The following is a 17,140-nucleotide window of genomic DNA, read 5'->3' on the forward strand; positions in this document are numbered from 1 at the left end:
ATCAACACGTTTCTACTTCTTTCGCTGTTGCTTTTCTCTCGGGTATAGTAGTGGACCCAAGTTGCATTTGTCGTCATAAACTGAAGTAAAAAATCTTATTACTACCTCTGAAATCGGCTCGAATTTCGTACGGACATTTTCATTCTGAGGCATTTCTGATTCTGCGTTAAGAGTCGCGACACCCATCTAGCACATAATTTTCTTATATCCAATTCCACTGTTAAAGTGTGATATTCCCGTTCAGATGACACCCCTACAGCGTCAGCAATTTCTCGTACTTTCAGTCCGCGATCCTCCATGACCAGTTTATACACTTTCGCAATAATTTCTGGGATAGTGGCACATCTTGGCCAACCTCTACGTGAATCATCATCTAAAACTGTCTTGACCACATTTAAAGTAGTTTTTCCACGCGGCAACGGTTGAATATAAAGGAGCAGAGTCCCCCAACTATTTCTGAAAATTGGCGTGAATTTCCTTTGCTTTCATACCTTTCTTTATGAATAACTTAATCACTGTTCTCATATTGATTTTTTCCTTTGCGAGTTAACGAGCATTTCGCTCTCATGTAAATATATTGCCGAAAGAGTCAGCTACAGAAGTTTTGAAACGAACCCTGTCGTCCAGGACCGCATGCCACAAAGGGCGCAGATTCACCACGAGATGGGGAAATTCACAGGCGTCTATTGTCTATTGAGGCCTAAGCGCTGTAGTGTGCGAATGAGACAGACGAGAACCTGCGTCATAGGGAAACCCAGTAGAAGGCTTTTGTGACCGAGGGGATGTAGCAGTGTTAAATATGGCGGACCTAAGATCGGCCATAAAGGGAAACATTTATGGAAACTATTTAATTCTGTAGTAATTCAGGGAATGAAGCAACAGTAATTTTAATCTGCCATCCTCCATAAATTTTCATGGTGATCCCAATAAAACTTGAATATTGATCATATCTATAATAGTTTAGGATTTACTGTTAAAAGTGAAATTCACAAGTTTTGAACAAAGACTTGAATGCAAAAATCTGAACTCCTTAGTCGATCTTAACGATCGACATTTCATTAAAATGACAAATGTTGTAAATATCAACTCTGTAACTTCATTTGTTTAAAATATATAGTAAATTTAAATTATCAGTATTTTCAGTTAAGCATCAGATCATCATTTCCTCCACACAAAACACTTTGGACGATGACAGCATGACACCTTATTGAATCATTAGGTAATAAAATATTTGTCGTAAAGTTTAGTGCACAATAGTTACTTTTGTTTTTTATTTATTTATCAGAATGTACATTGGTGCAAGGCTACTGGCCGCGACATTCCAAGTTAAGAAGGAAATTGTATTGGTTTTATGTAAAGGAAATTAACTTTTATTGTGTAATAATTATTATTGTTACTTTATTTAGAACGTGAAAGTGGCAAGCTTTGATTATTTAAATATGTTAAAATGTTAAATAATGTAGAATAAGCTGTAGCCAATCAGATGCACGGCTTCAGGAAAGAGAAGTGGCCTAGTCAGTTGAGTGACGATGTTCGGCGCGCGGGAAAACGCGGCCGGAGATGCGCAGAGGGACAGTTCTGGTCTAGACACCAAAGGGGACAGTTCGGTTAGAGACGCGAAAGCGGACAGTCTGTCTTTAGGCAGTTAGAAAATTTCGCGTTTGCGATATAACAGAATTGAGCGGTGATCAGCCGCGCGCCTAGTGCGAACTCTTAACTCCAACTTATCGAGTTAATTTTCTTTCTGAATAAACATTATTCTAACCAAATCGGAACTGTGTGGCTTGCATCATTTATGGGTCGTTAATTTAGTTCCCGATATTATTACTACTGTTATATATTATATTAACTGTGTATTTCGCAAACTTGCCGTCACCAAAGGGTCACAAGTGTCTAATTTAGGGCGTGTAATGCGACACGTGCGGTTCAACCCCTAGACGAGTTTGAGCCAAGACATTTCAACGAAAAGGAACCGCTTGTGAGCCCGAACATCTTTGGGATGTTAGCTCGCACCATCCTCACAAGTCACTAGACGTAAACAACAACAGAAAGGCGTCCGCACCATAAATATCTACTCAGAGCACTGACGCGTCAGGTATTTACTCATAAAAGATAATCTGTCATTAGGCATAAACCGTGAAAGTCAAAGAAATTTATTTTTGATTATAGACCATTTTTAGCCATTTATTATCGGGCTTAAGTGTGAATATCCATCGCAGTGAATCATATCAAATAAACTGTGTTTTAAAATCCTGCAAATTTTGGAGGAATTAATTCGGTGTCATGTGTTACGCAAAAATCAAAGATATCAACTCATTTTGAAACACGAATCGGGCGCATAGTAATGTTAACTGAGCATCTTTGGCGGCAACCGCTAAACAACGCAGCTAACTGATGCTAATAATGTGAATTTAAACTTATTGATCAACAAATATTGACTGCAATGACAAATAGTGTTGTGTCGCCTCGTTTTCACACACCTCGACGAGGCGTAGAACGCTGGCTGGACGTAGGAAAAGGACATTACACCTTCGCTGATCGTGGAAATGACAGTAGGCAGCAATAGGAGGCGTCACAAAATGCACTATTCTTTCGTAGTGTGTTTCGTGCTTTATAGCATCGTTGGATGACTTTCCCAGACGTGAGTTCCTGTCTTCAGTTTGTTCCTCAAGACACACTTTCCAACCCCTGGAAGTTTTTCGGTATGATTTTTTACGGCCTGAGTAACTCCATCATGCTTCTGCTAATTTTCTAACGTCGTCTACCCACTTTTCATTAGGTGGCCATTGTACCACTTGTCTGTTGGAACCTGGCGAAGAGCTTCCCTAGTCTACTGCGATCCATTCACCTGGCTACATGTCTCATCCGTGTCCATTTAATTTTTATTACGGCCATAATTACACACATCAAAAAAAGTTTTGCATTACCTCGGTTCCGAGAGTTCCGGAACCTGTACACAAAATTGGAATAGAGATCAAAATAAACATCATTTCCACCCTTTTTATTGCTCATGAAAATCACAAATTGCATTTGTACCATCATACAGCGAGACCTTCAGAAGTGGTGGTCCAGATTGCTGTACACACAGGTACCTCTAATACCCAGTAGCACGTCCTCTTGCATTGATGCATATCTGTATTCGTCGTGGCATACTATCCACGAGTTCATCAAGGCACTGTTGTTCCAGATTGGCCCAGTCTTCAACTGCGATTCGGCGTAGATCCCTCAGAATGATTGGTGGGTCACGTCGTCCAGAAACAGCCCTTTTCATCTATCCCAGGCACGTTCAATAGTGTTCTTTCTGGAGAACATGCTGGCCACTCTAGCCGAGCGATGTCGTTATCATGAGCGAAGTGATTCACAAGATGTGCACGATGGGAGCGCGAATTGTCGTCCATGAAGACGAATGACTCGCCAATATGCTGCCGATATGATTGTTCTATCGGTCGGAGGATGGCATGGCCTCCAAACGCTTCACCGATTGTCTGGTTGAAGGCATATGCGACACTCATCGGTGAAGAGAACGTGATGCTAATCCTGAGTGGTCCATTCAGCATGTTGTTGGGTCCATCTGTGCCGCGCTACATGGTGTCGTGGTTTGCAAACACGGACCTCGCCATGGACATCAGGAATGAAGTTGCGCATCATGCAGCCTACTGCGCACAGTTTGAGTCGTAACACGACGTCCTGTGGCTGCACGAAAAGCATTATTCAACATGGTGGCGTTGCTGTCAGAGTTCCTTCAAGCCATAATCCGTTGGTAGCGGTCATCCACTGCAGTAGTAGCTCTTCGGCGGCCTCAGCGAGGCATGTCATCGACAGTTCCTGTCTCTCTGTATCTCCTCCATAACCGAACAAAATCGCTTTGGTTCACTCCGAGACGCCTGGACACTTCCCGTTGTTGAGAGCCCTTCCTGGCACAAAGAAACAAGGCGGACGCGATCGAACCGCGGTATTGACGGTCTAGGCATGGTTGAACTACAAGCAACACGAGCCATGTACCATCTTCCTGGTGGAACGACTGGAACTGATCAGCTGTCGGACCCCCTCCGTCTAATAGGCGCTGCTCATCCATGTACGTCTTTGGGCAAGTTTAGCGGCATCTCTGGACAGTCAAAAGGGCAGTGTCTGTGATACAATATCCACAGACAACGTCTATATTCAGGAGTTCTGGGAACCGGGGTGACGCAAAACTTTTTTCGATGTGTGTATATTTTTTTCTCCAGTTCATCTCTTGTCTCGTCTTGTGGTTTTCAACACCCGTATACGCATTTCTCGCTAAATAACTCGCAATTTTTGAATAGTTTGCACCCTTAAAGTCATGTGCTTCTGTCAGAACTGGTAATACACACTGATTGTAAAATGTAAACTTCCTTTCCAACTTTAGAATTATAGGCAGCTGTTTGTTCTGAAAGACAAGTACTTTACAAACATGTGCCTCACACTCAAGCCCACTTAGTATCTCCTGCCGTCTGAAATATTTATTGCTAATCGTTGTTCCCTTGTCTGTAAATAATCAGTTTAAGATTTCGTCGGACAACAGGGAAACAGATAACTGCACCACTGTGATACCGGTTTAAAAGGTACACAGATGAACTGTAGCTCCGCTCACGTTTGTTATGTTGGTTAGTTAGAAAAAATAAATGGCTTTGCCAAACCAAGTGAAACTAGACATACTACATCGTTAGGAACAATGCAGAAGAAACGCGAAGAGAACACTAAAGCTGTGCGCATAACGGTATCCTGACAGACAGTGTCCAACGAGAATTACATTTCAGCGAAAGCACTAGAATACGAGGTCTGTTCAAAAAATTCCGGAATATTCGTAATTTTGCGCCAATGGTGTGTTGGAGAGTAATGCGGTTGGCATCCCTGCACACGACTGTGTTTAGAAAGTTTCATTGTTGTATATTTGTTAGTTATTGTTCAGTGATGCATAGAGTAGAACGTTGTGTCGCACTGTTTGCGAATTTCGAGATGGGAGAGTTAGAGGAGTAGAGGAGTATTTTGCGTGAAACTCAAGGCAACGTTTGCAGAGGTTGCCGGAGGCCTACGGTGATGAGTGTTTAAGCCGTACTCGGTGTTACGAATGGTTCACATGGTTTAAAAACGGCCGGACGGAAGTTAAAGATGACCCTCGTTCAGGACGCCCTTCGACGTCTACCGACGACGCTCATGCCAGGAACATCAACGAAATTGTGCGTCCAATCGAAGACTGACTCTCCGAGAGATTGCAGGGTAATCCAACATTTCAGTTGGATCATGTCATGAAATCTCGTCACAGCATCTTGGAATGGCTTGTATTGCCGCCAAGCTCGTCCCACAGCTCATGAGTCACGACCAGAAAGACCGTCGCCTGTGAAATCACTGTGCTGCCGTACTCTCCAGACCTGAAGGACTTTTTTTATATCTAGCAGAGTTGGAAAGGACGAAGATTTGCAACGATAGATGAGATAAAAGAAAATTCGCAGACGGCGCTTCGCGCGATCTAGCAAGAGGCGTACCAAGACTGCTTTCGGAAGTGGAAACGCCGTTCGGAGCGGTGTATGAATTATGGAGGAGGGTATTTCGAAGGAGACCATGCACAATAAGTAAAAGGTAAGTGTAGAAAACTTTTGTGGTCAAAGTTCCGAAATTTTTTGAACAGACCTCGTACAACAGAGAGGGTAATAAGCAAGCCTGCAAAGAGCGGAGGTAACGAAACAGATGTTCTGGCAGTTGTTGCTCGTGATCCACACGTCAGCTCCAGGGAAATTGTGGGTACCTCTAGAATAGGCCAGACCAACCATGTTCGCATTTTGCTTGCAAACAGCTTCTACCCGTACCATGTGGTCACTTCACCAACCCAGCAGATTAAGCAGCGAGGTTGCAGAAGACGCCTTGAATTCTGTCGCTCGCTTCTCAAGAAATATCAGTATTACAGATTTCTTTCTTCGAAGAATTCTCTTTACCAATGAAGCTACCGTAACAAAACGTGGAAAGCTGAATGTAAGAAACTGCACTATTTGGCTGCCGAGAATCCTCACTGGCTGAGACAGAGACAATGGAGTGTGAACGTATGGTGCGAAATTATTGGGAATTATTGGCCATCATGTCGTTGAAAAAACCTTAACTGGTAAAATATACGCACAATATGTTACCGAAGCGCTACCGGGGCTCCAAGAGGAACGACCGCTTGAAATATGTATTTGTATGCTATGTGGTACCAGCTTGATATGCACGAGGCTCAGTAATCGCTCACGCATCTTTTTCTGGTCGCTGGATAGAACCTGAACGCTTCATCAGCTGGCCTGCGCGTTCGCCAGACTGGACGTTTTTTCGTCCGGAATAAACTCCAAGATGAAGACAATACACACGTTCCGACGATCCAACGAGTACTTAAGACATCACGTTGTTGCCACATGTGCAATGATGTCGAAGCTGTCTGTTCACTCTGTCCAGAAATCCTTACACCAGCGACTGGAAACATGTACTGCAGTAGATTGTGAGTATTTCGAGCACGTGATGGCACAATGGAATTTTAGGGAAGTGTTTATTCGTTTGCATTTTCTTTTTGTTGCTGTTTCTGATGTTATTTTGCTTGTTGCTGTTGCTAATGTAATTTTGTAGCGTAATTGTGTATCTTGACAATGAACTCATGATGCAAACTTCATATTTAAACACTTTTCGTACTTCAGTTCTCCGTTTAACAAGTCCTTTCAATTTTTCATATACTCCTTTCTTTCAAGACTGTCAGAAACAGCAGCAGAACTATTACCATAGATACCGGTAGCTGTTGGTATATCCTTAGATGCTACGTCCCTTGCCTTCGTTGATATGTCGCTATAACCACAGGTAGCCAAGTGTGACTGTATTAGTTTTAAATTAAACTTTTCTCCACTATTCGACATTTGAAAGCACACTCTTAGCTGCGTCAGACCTACTACTAATCGGTTTTTGGAAAATGAAACGCCGTTGGACTGGTCTCTGAAATCTACGACACTAGCAGCTGAAATTACTGTAGTTCCATTTGAGGAAGCGAAGTCGATGCCGATACTTCTGTAGTTAATACAGCTATTAAAAGGCACTGTACGTCATTTGGCGTCGACCTGATCACGATTCATTTCTGTGAAAACAGAATTACAGTATCTTAAACGGCTCAGGAAAGCTAGACTGGTTATATAGCTGCGTAGCGAAAAACCCAATTACTGCTTAGTTCCATACCAATAAACGCCGAATCTTCAAGGAATTGAACCCCCACGTGTAAAACAGCTTCAGACGTCTGATTACTTTACAAATGAGTTAAAGTGTTAAATATTTGGCCTTAATCATTTAAGTGAAAAGACGTTAGGGAAGGTGCTCTCACTGTGAAACACTAAATGAAACAGTCTGGATACTTTGGTGTATTTTAAGCAAAAAGTACTAGGTCTACAACTTTGCTTCCGACGTTTTTTCTCGAAGTTCAGGGGTTTATTGTGAAAAACTTACAAAAAAATTATGATTCATAATGTTGCCCATCGCTGGCCTCTACATTCTCCCATCTTTCGGATAGCATACGAATCCCTTGGCGGAAGCACTGGGCGTCTTTTGTGGGGATCCATGAATCGATTCAATTTTGCACTTGTTCATAGGATCGGAAGTGCTGGTCAGCCAGACTGTATGCCACTGATCGAAAATGGTGGTAGTCAGAGACAGCAACGTAAGGAGAATACGGCGGGAGGGATAGGATTTCTCATTTCAACGTTTCCATGCATATTTTGACGAGTTTTGCGACATGCGGTCGAGCACTGACCAGCTGCAAAATTACCTTAACGTGTCTATCACTGTATTATGGCAGTTTGTGTTTCAGCGCTGGGCTCGAACGCATCAATTGTTTTCGATAATGATGTCCTGTGACTGTCTTCGTATGTTTCAGTAGCTACGGAAACGTTCTGTCTTCCACCGCCATGCCGGTCTTCGACATCAAAATCACCGTTCTTAAGGCGTTGAATACATTCTCAGCACGTTCTTCCACTAATAGTTCCCAAATAATTTGTCTTACCCAGTATTTTAAGAGCCACAGTCGCATATTTCTTCATGTTAAGGCAGAAAATTAAAACTTCCCGCAAATGGCGAGAAATGGGTACGTAAGTTGACGTACTTAATCGAGAATAACCTTATGATGCAATCACAAATCGACTAATATTTTTATGGCATTATGTTTACAGATGCCTAAGCTTATTGTATTACACCTATGATCAACCACCCGAACCCCACTTGCCGCTACTGTCGTCTATTGCAAAACGGCGGAAGCAAAGTTGTAGACCTAATAGTTTTTTTTATGCATCTCAGTGTGTATGACGAGATACGAGGTCTGTTCAAAAAATTCCGGAACTTTCTCTACAAAATTTTTCTACGCTTACCTTTTACTTTTTGTGCATGGTCTTCTTCGAAATAGTCTCCTCGACAATTGATACAACGCTCCCGACGCCATTTCCACTTCCGGGAGCAGTCTTGGTACGCCTCTTGCTGGATCGCGCAAAGCAGCGTCTACAAATTTTCTTTTATGTCGTCTCTCGTTGCAAATCTTCGTTCTTTCAACGGCGAACTCCGCAGGGACCAGGTCTGGACCGAGAGAGGTGGCGCAGTGGTTAGACACTGGACTCGCATTCGGGAGGACGACGGTTCAATCCCGCGTCCGGCCATCGTGATTTTGGTTTTCTGTGATTTCCCTAAATCGCTCCAGGCAAATGCCGGGATGGTTCCTTTCAAAGGGCACGGCCGACTTCCTTCCCCGTCCTTCCCTAATCCGATGAGACCGATGACCTCGCTGTCTGGTCTCCTTCCCCAAACAAACCAACCAACCAACCAGGTCTGGAGAGTACAGAGGATGAGGCAGCACAGTTACTTCGCTTTTTGTGCAACAGTCGGGCACAACAAGGATGAATCTGCGGTTGCGTTATCGTGATGCATGAGCCATGAACTGTCTCTTCACATTTCAGGCCGTTTCCTTCTCAAATTTTCTCTCAGGTGTGGCAACACTTCCAGATAGTACCATCGATTAACAGCTTGTCCCTGTTCTACGAATTCATGACGAACTAATCCTTCAAAGTGAAAGAAAACTATCATCATGGTTCTGACATTTGACCTGACCTGATGAGCCGTTTTCCGTCATTGAGAACCTTTCCCAACGACTTGTGAAGATTGAACCTTGGTCTCAACAACATAACCGTAGACCCACGTCTCAGCACCAACTACGATTCTCTTCAGGAACATCTAGTTCTCATTTGCGCGATCCAAAAGCTCTTCACAGATTGCGAGGCGAAGGTCTTACTGGTCTTCACTCATGAGCCGTGGAACGAACTTGGTCTCAACAAGATCCATTCTAAGATGCTGTGTCAGGATTACATGACATGATCCAACTGAAATGTTACATCCTTCTGTAATCTCTCGGATAGTCAGTCTTCGATTGGCACGCACAGTTTCGTTGAAATTCCTGACATGAGCGTCGTCGGTAGACGTCGAAGGGCATCCTGAACATGAGTCATTTTTAACTTCCGTCCGGCCATTCTTAAATTGTGTGAGCCGCTCTAAACACCGAGTACGGCTTAAGCACTCATCACTGTAGGCTTCCTGCATCATTTGGCGGGTCTCTGTAAAGGTTTTCTCGAGTTTCACGTAAAATTTAATGCAGACGCGTTGTTCTTCTAACTCTGCCATCTCTAAATTCACAAACTGTGCTACACAACGCTCTGTTCAGTACAGCACTGAACAGTAACTAACAGACATACATAAAAGAAACTTCCGACAGTTACACGTTAAACACAGGCGTGTACATGGATGTCAACGCATTTCGCTTCAACACACCATTGGCGTAAAATTACGAATGTTCTGGTATGTTTTCAACAGACCTCGTATCTCCTAAACTATGTGTCGTACAGGTGGTGTAATTTTGCAGGTACGTTCAGTGATGTATGTAGATACTGTTTGCAAAGTGTATTGCAAATAGAGCTACTAGTAATGGAGTAATAAATTAAAACGTCATGTCTGATGTTGAAGTTTTACTGCATGAACAAGAAAAACGTAATAAGCAATACTTTTTTCCTTTCACGATTTTGTAGGAATTGTTAGCGAGAAGAAATTTCTTAAAGGCTTTAAGTTATGTGTTAAGTTTGCTGGAAGTCGCTAAGTGCTCTCATTCTCAAATGTTGTTGTTGTTGTTGTTGTGGTCTTCAGTCCTGAGACTGGTTTGATGCAGCTCTCCATGCTACTCTATCCTGTGCAAGCTTCTTCATCTCCCAGTACGTACTGCAGCCTACATCCTTCTGAACCTGCATAGTGTATTCATCTTTTGGTCTCCCTCTACGATTTTTACCCTCCACGCTGCCCTCCAGTACTAAATTGTTGATCCCTTGATGCCTCAGAATATGTCCTACCAACCGATCCCTTCTTCTAGTCAAGTTGTGCCACAAACTCCTCCCCAATTCTATTCAATACCTCCTCATTAGTTATGTGATCTACCCATCTAATCTTCAGCATTCTTCTGTAGCACCACGTTTCGAAAGCTTCTATTCTCTTCTTGTCCGAAATATTTATCGTCCATGTTTCACTTCCGTACATGGCTATAGCCCATACAAATACTCTCAGAAACGACTTCGTGACACTTAAATCTATACTCGATGTTAACAAATTTCTCTTCTTCAGAAACGCTTTCCTTGCCATTGCCAGTCTACATTTTACATCCTCTCTACTTCCACCATCATCAGTTATTTTGCTCCCCAAATAGCAAAACTCCTTTACTACTTTAAGTGTCTCATTCCCTAATCTAATTACCTCAGCATCACCCGAGTTAACTCGACTACATACCATTATCCTCGTTTTGCTTTTGTTGATGTTAATCTTATATCCTACTTTCCAGACACTGTCCATTCCGTTCAACTGCTCTTCCAAGTCCTTTGTTGTCTCTGACAGAATTACAATGTCATCGGCAAGCCTCATAGTTTTTATTTCTTCTCCATGGATTTTAATACCTACTCCGAATTTTTCTTTTGTTTCCTTTACTGCTTGCTCAATGTACAGATTGAATAACATCGGGGAGCGGCTACAACCCTGTCTCACTCCCTTCCCAACCACTGCTTCCCTTTCATGTCCCTCGACTCTTATAACTGCCATCTGGTTTCTGTACAAATTGTAAATACCCTTTCGCTCCCTGTATTTTACCCCTGCCACCTTCAGAATTTGAAAGAGAGTATTCCAGTCAACATTGTCAAAAGCTTACTCTAAGTCTACAAATGCTAGAAACGTATGTTTGCCTTTTCTTAATCTAGCTTCTAAGAGAAGTCGTAGGGTCAGTATTGCCTCACGTGTTCCAATATTTCTACGGAATCCAAACTGATTTTCCCCGAGGTCGGCTTCTACCAGTTTTCCCGTTCGTCTGTAAAGAATTCGTGTTAGTACTTTGCAGCCGTGACTTATTAAACTGATAGTTCGGTAATTTTCACATCTGTGAACACCTGATTTTTTTGGGATTGGAATTATTATATTCTTGTTCAAATCTGAGGGTATTTCGCCTGTCTCATACATCTTGCTCACCAGTTGGTAGAGTTTTGTCAGGACTGGCTCTCCCAAGGCTCTCAGTAGTTCTAATGGAATGTTGTCTACTCCCGGTGCCTTGTTTCGACTCAGGTCTTTCAGTGCTCTGTCAAACTCATCACACAGTATCAAATTTCCCATTTCATCATCGTATAAATCCTCTTCCATTTCCATAATATTGTCCTCAAGTACACTGCCCTTGTATAGACCCTCTATACATTGCTTCCACCCTTCTGCTTTCCCTTCTTTGCTTGGAACTGGGTTTCCATCTGAGCTCTTGATATTCATACAAGTGGTTCTCCTTTCTTCAAAGCTCTCTTTAATTTTCGTGTAGGCAGTATCTATCGTACCCCTGGTGAGATAAGCCTCTACATCCTTACATTTGTTCTCTAGCCATGCCTGCTTAGCCACTTCGCACTTCTGATCTCATTTTTGAGACGTTTGTATTCCTTTTTGCCTGCTTCATTTACTGCATTGTCAAATACTGGATGAATATAGTCCGGGTATTTGTGCGCCGTCTGTTGCGCTGCCTGAACACAAACACAGAGTTTCTAATTGTAATACTTGCCTTACTGCGTAACACTTATAACGGAAGATTATATCTCTTAATGAGTAGATTACAACAGTATTTTAAATTTTTAAATTCTATCAATAACCAAACGAAATACTGGAAATCATATTATTGTTGCCCCTGGAAACTATTACATAGGCAACATGCAACTGGTACATGTTTCCGGGAAAGTGGTTTTATTAATACGGTTGGCTGTTTGGATGTGAAGAGCCACTTTTACCTCTACCTCTACCTCTACCCCTACCTCTACCTCTACATGATTACTCTGCAATTCACATTTAAGTGCTTGGCAGAGGGTTCATCGAACCACAATCATACTAGCTCTCTACCATTCCACTCCCGAACAGCGCGCGGGAAAAACGAACACCTAAACCTTTCTGTTCGAGCTCTGATTTCTCTTATTTTATTTTGATGATCATTCCTATCTATGTAGGCTGGGCTCAACAAAATATTTTCGCATTCGGAAGAGAAAGTTGGTGACTGAAATTTCGTAAATAGATCTCGACGCGACGAAAAACGTCTTTGCTTTAATGACTTCCATCCCAACTCACGTATCATATCTGCCACACTCTCTCCCCTATTACGTGATAATACAAAACGAGCTGCCCTTCTTTGCACCCTTTCGACGTCCTCCGTCAATCCCACCTGGTAAGGATCTCACACCGCGCAGCAATATTCTAACAGAGGACGAACGAGAGTAGTGTAAGCTGTCTCTTTAGTGGACTTGTTGAATCTTCTAAGTGTCCTGCCAATGAAACGCAACCTTTGACTCGCCTTCCCTACAATATTATCCATGTGGTCTTTCCAAGTTCGTAATTGACAGCCTTGATAATTGTACTATTTATCGAGTAATCGAATTCCAACGGATTTCTTTTGGAACTCATGTGGATTACCTCACACTTTTCGTTATTTAGCGTCAACTGCCACCTGCCACACCACACAGCAAGCTTTTCTAAATCGCTTTGCAACTGATACTGGTCTTCGGATGACCTTACTAGACGGTAAAATACATCATCATCTGCGAACAACCTAAGAGAACTGCTCAGATTGTCACCCAGGTCATTTATATAGATCAGGAACAGCAGAGGTCCCAGGACGCTTCCCTGGGGAACGCCTGATATCACTTCAGTTTTACTCGGTGATTTGCCGTCTATTACTGCGAACTGCGACCTTCCTGACAGGAAATCACGAATCCAGTCGCACATCTGAGACAATACCCCATAAGCCCACAGCTTGATTAGAAGTCGTTTGTGAGGATCGGTGTCAAAAGCTTTCCGGAAATCTAGAAATACGGAATCAACTTGAGATCCCCTGTCGATAGCGGCCATTACTTCGTGCGAATAAAGAGCTAGCTGCGTTGCACAAGAACGATGTTTTCTGAAACTGCTTACTAATATAGACTGCTCTTGCTTTGCCTGTAGATGACGGCGCCGTCGCGCGTCATGTTCCTGTGCTCGTGCCTGTTCATGCTGGGGATGCCCTTCCTCCGCCTGTCGTGCCACACGGAGGCCGAAGACGTGGTCGCCGTCTTCATCATGCTCACCACCGCTCCCTACTTCCTCTTCTTCTGCAGGTGAGCAAGCATGCGAGCTGGAACGCCAGTCTATTCTCGACGACCGCTCTTCTGCCACTGCAAGCTAATCCTACAAACCTTGACTTCATGGATTGTAACATGGCATTTTTATAGCAACTTCCATAAGATCGAATGACGGCAGCATAAGACTGTTGAAACAGGTCGTCTTGCAGAATAAACGTGTCTATGCGGCATACGGATTGTGTTCGCCATTTCCAACCGTACCGATCACCCCACAGCACATCGTGTGTACCTTTGTAACCTCCCCAGAAAAATTTTAAAGGAAAGACAATATTTAATAAAAATGGGGCCAGGTGTAACCTCCCGCAATGAAATTTACTGACAAAGGCAACAAAAATGTGAAATTCGCAATCTGACTCTGCTGTAAGCTCCCGCAAAAATAATGAAAAACAATTCAGTACTAATGAAATCTCAGTGATAATGATAATTCAATTAAACCGAAATATCGGTCTTTGGCCCTGTGCAAAACTCAGAATTAAATTCTTACCTCATTGTAACTGCTAGTCAAATTTCTGCTCTTATTCTTGCGCACGGCTTGGAGGAACTGCATTGCAAATAATAATATTCCTTCTTTTTTTTGTAATTTAACTGAAACTTTTCTTTAAGGGAAGTGGAACGAAATCGTTAATTCAATTAAATAAATTATTTTTTTGTAAGATTGCTTTTGAAATCAAAATTATTATTGGGGCACTTGTTGGAAATTAATTACAATAAATAAACTTTACATTATCTGATGATTACCTTAATTAACAATATACCTCATTCAGCATCTTGACCAGAGTTGCCGACAGACTACATCACACAACCGCACTGGGCTGCTACTACTGACCGACCGCTCTGCATGACGACTACTAGCGAACTGCACGACGGCTACTACTGTACTGCTCTACATGACGACTACAACAGAACTGCTTGCAACACTCGCGCGGTCAAGCGCAGACTAACTACGATTATAGGCTCTCTGGTCAAAGATTTTAACGTGCCTCACCATCGCTGCTATGTTACATACGTGTTTCATAACCCTCCACTGCGGAGGCAAAAATTTGGCAGCGATGGTGAGTCATTTGGACTTGCCATCGCAAGAAATTTTTACAATTTACAGAATATTCAAATGTAGTACATAAATTAAATGTTGTGCACATGCACCGAGTACAAAATATATCAGACAAAGACAGGATGTTAGTACAAAACATAGTAGTAAATCAGAAAACTGTATATACAAATTATTTGACAGATAGCAAAGTGCACACGCACTGAAAAAATTCTTTAGCATTTTCAGAACAAATAAACAGAATGGCAGAAAATCGTGTTGTTAAGTGACATGAGTGTACTCGCACTGGAGTTGAGAACATATTAGCAATTTACGAAATGTATATACAATTAGTAACAAATGACATAAGTGCATACGTACTGAACTATTGAATATACAGAATGAGTACAAATCATATTGAAAAATGAGAAAAGTGCACAGGCACTGAAGTTCAGTAGAAAACATTTTAACACACAACATAAGTGCACATGCACTGTAGTTCAGAACATATCATTAAAATAAAATAAAAAAAATGTATATACAATATAAAAGACAAGAGTGCACATACTGTACTTGAGAACAAATCGAAAAAATGTCTTAGGCATTTTTGCAATAAATAAACATAATGGCAAAAAATCATATCGACAAGTGACATAAGTGTACTCGCACTGGAGTTCAGCGAATCAAAAAAAATGTATAACCCATGAACATAAATAATGTTAGCAAAAAAATGATTTTCACTATGTGACAAGAATTAGGATAGGAAAGGGAAGGATTGCATCATGGTTGTAGCACTTTAGATTGCACACAGCTGTTCTGAAAGTCTATATCTTTCCACAGAAGTATAACACCAAGTGACACAATTTGAAGTTCTTTTCCCATCAGAATTTACCAGTGTAGCCAAGACACTGAACTGTCGTACTAATGTTCCATGTTCTCATTTTGGCAGTACACTAGGTACACCAAACAGTGGGACCATAATAACGTCTTCATCGCCCACGGTGGTGGACAGCATGTCGTGTCAACACCACGCTCTTACAAGGCACACCAACGTAGAATTAGTGCAAAACCAAAGATAGTGCTCCATGATCACTAGGATAGACAGGACAAATGGACATTGCAGTAATTCAGGGTAGTTAGCTCATGAGGTGAAGGACATTAAGTCACATAATATTGACAATTACAGTCTTCATTAGTAGTTTGCGGCATTCATAGCCCAGTGATTGAACATTTCTGTACCAAGTATGTAGTATTACAGAAAAATGTTCATTAATTGTTTTACATAGAATCAGTAACCTTCTTTTCCTAGTTACAAAGCATTATTAAATAATCGCATTCTTTTCCAGTTACAAAGTATGGCATAGTTAATTAATCATTGGTCATTCCATTAGTAATAATCATTAGCCTTCTCCTAATTACAAAGCATTATTAAACAATCACATTCTTTCCCAATTATAAAGCATAGTTAATCATTTGTCATTTCAATATAGTAAGAATCATATTCTTTTCCAGTTACAAAGTATCAACATTGAAAACAAGAGCTAATTAATGGCATAATTAATAACATAATTCATTGAGTGACATTAATTATTGGCACTCAGTGGCCATCAAGTATCGAATAGTATAAAACATTGTTCCTCATTCAGTATTATTCAGATCATTAAGAAGTAATAACAATTCATTGAGTGACATTCAGATCATTACGAAGTCATTATTAAAAATCAGCTAATTACAGTCATAGCATTAATAATCATACACATTATAAGTAGTCTCATTACAATAAACAGTGGAGTTATTATAAGGGAAAGCAAGAAGAGAAAAAGAAAAAAAATTGGTTCTGGGTTGTTCCTGTAAATGAAAAATGTGTAACGTCATTCGTCATGAGTCAGCTGTAGCAAGGTTGTGAAACAAGGCAGTAATGTGATCACATGTATAAATGATAGACACAAATGGGTAAAAAATGTAAGTGCTAGTACAGGTATAATAAGTAACAGGTTTAGTAAGTATCTTGAAAAGCTTCTGCTGGAAAAAAAATAAAAAATGGATTATTGACCTGAAAGAAGAAACGCACACTATGCTGAAAAGTAGTGAACTTCGAATTAACAAGTAGTGAAATGTGTATAAACATGTGTTCCATAGCTGTCCTTTCCAAAACTTTCCAACATCCTACTATGCAATATAACACCTGCTGTCAAAACAAACTGCAACAAATACTTAAATAACTACGTAGCATAAATACATAACTTCAACATTATCCTCATCTGTAAAGAAAAAACTTCATTATCAATCACTTCATTATCCATAACTCCATCATTATCATCACCTGTAAAGAAAAACTTCATTATCCATAGTAGCATATTCTTCATCATTATTCATCATCACTCATTATCATCTG

At 41.3% G+C, this 17,140-nt stretch overlaps 1 protein-coding gene across 1 annotated transcript in view; it reads left to right on the forward strand.

The window, feature by feature from the left end:
• The window catches only part of LOC126176506 (transient receptor potential cation channel subfamily V member 5), a 146,882-nt gene that overhangs the window by 100,451 nt on the left and 29,291 nt on the right, over window positions 1-17,140 (forward strand). The window contains exon 12 of the mRNA XM_049923662.1: window positions 13,543-13,694. Coding sequence (XP_049779619.1) covers window positions 13,543-13,694 — 152 coding nt within the window. The remainder of the gene's footprint in view (window positions 1-13,542; window positions 13,695-17,140) is intronic.

This window comes from Schistocerca cancellata, chromosome 3, assembly GCF_023864275.1.
Source record: "Schistocerca cancellata isolate TAMUIC-IGC-003103 chromosome 3, iqSchCanc2.1, whole genome shotgun sequence".
In the NCBI taxonomy this organism is placed as follows: Eukaryota; Metazoa; Arthropoda; class Insecta; order Orthoptera; family Acrididae; genus Schistocerca; species Schistocerca cancellata.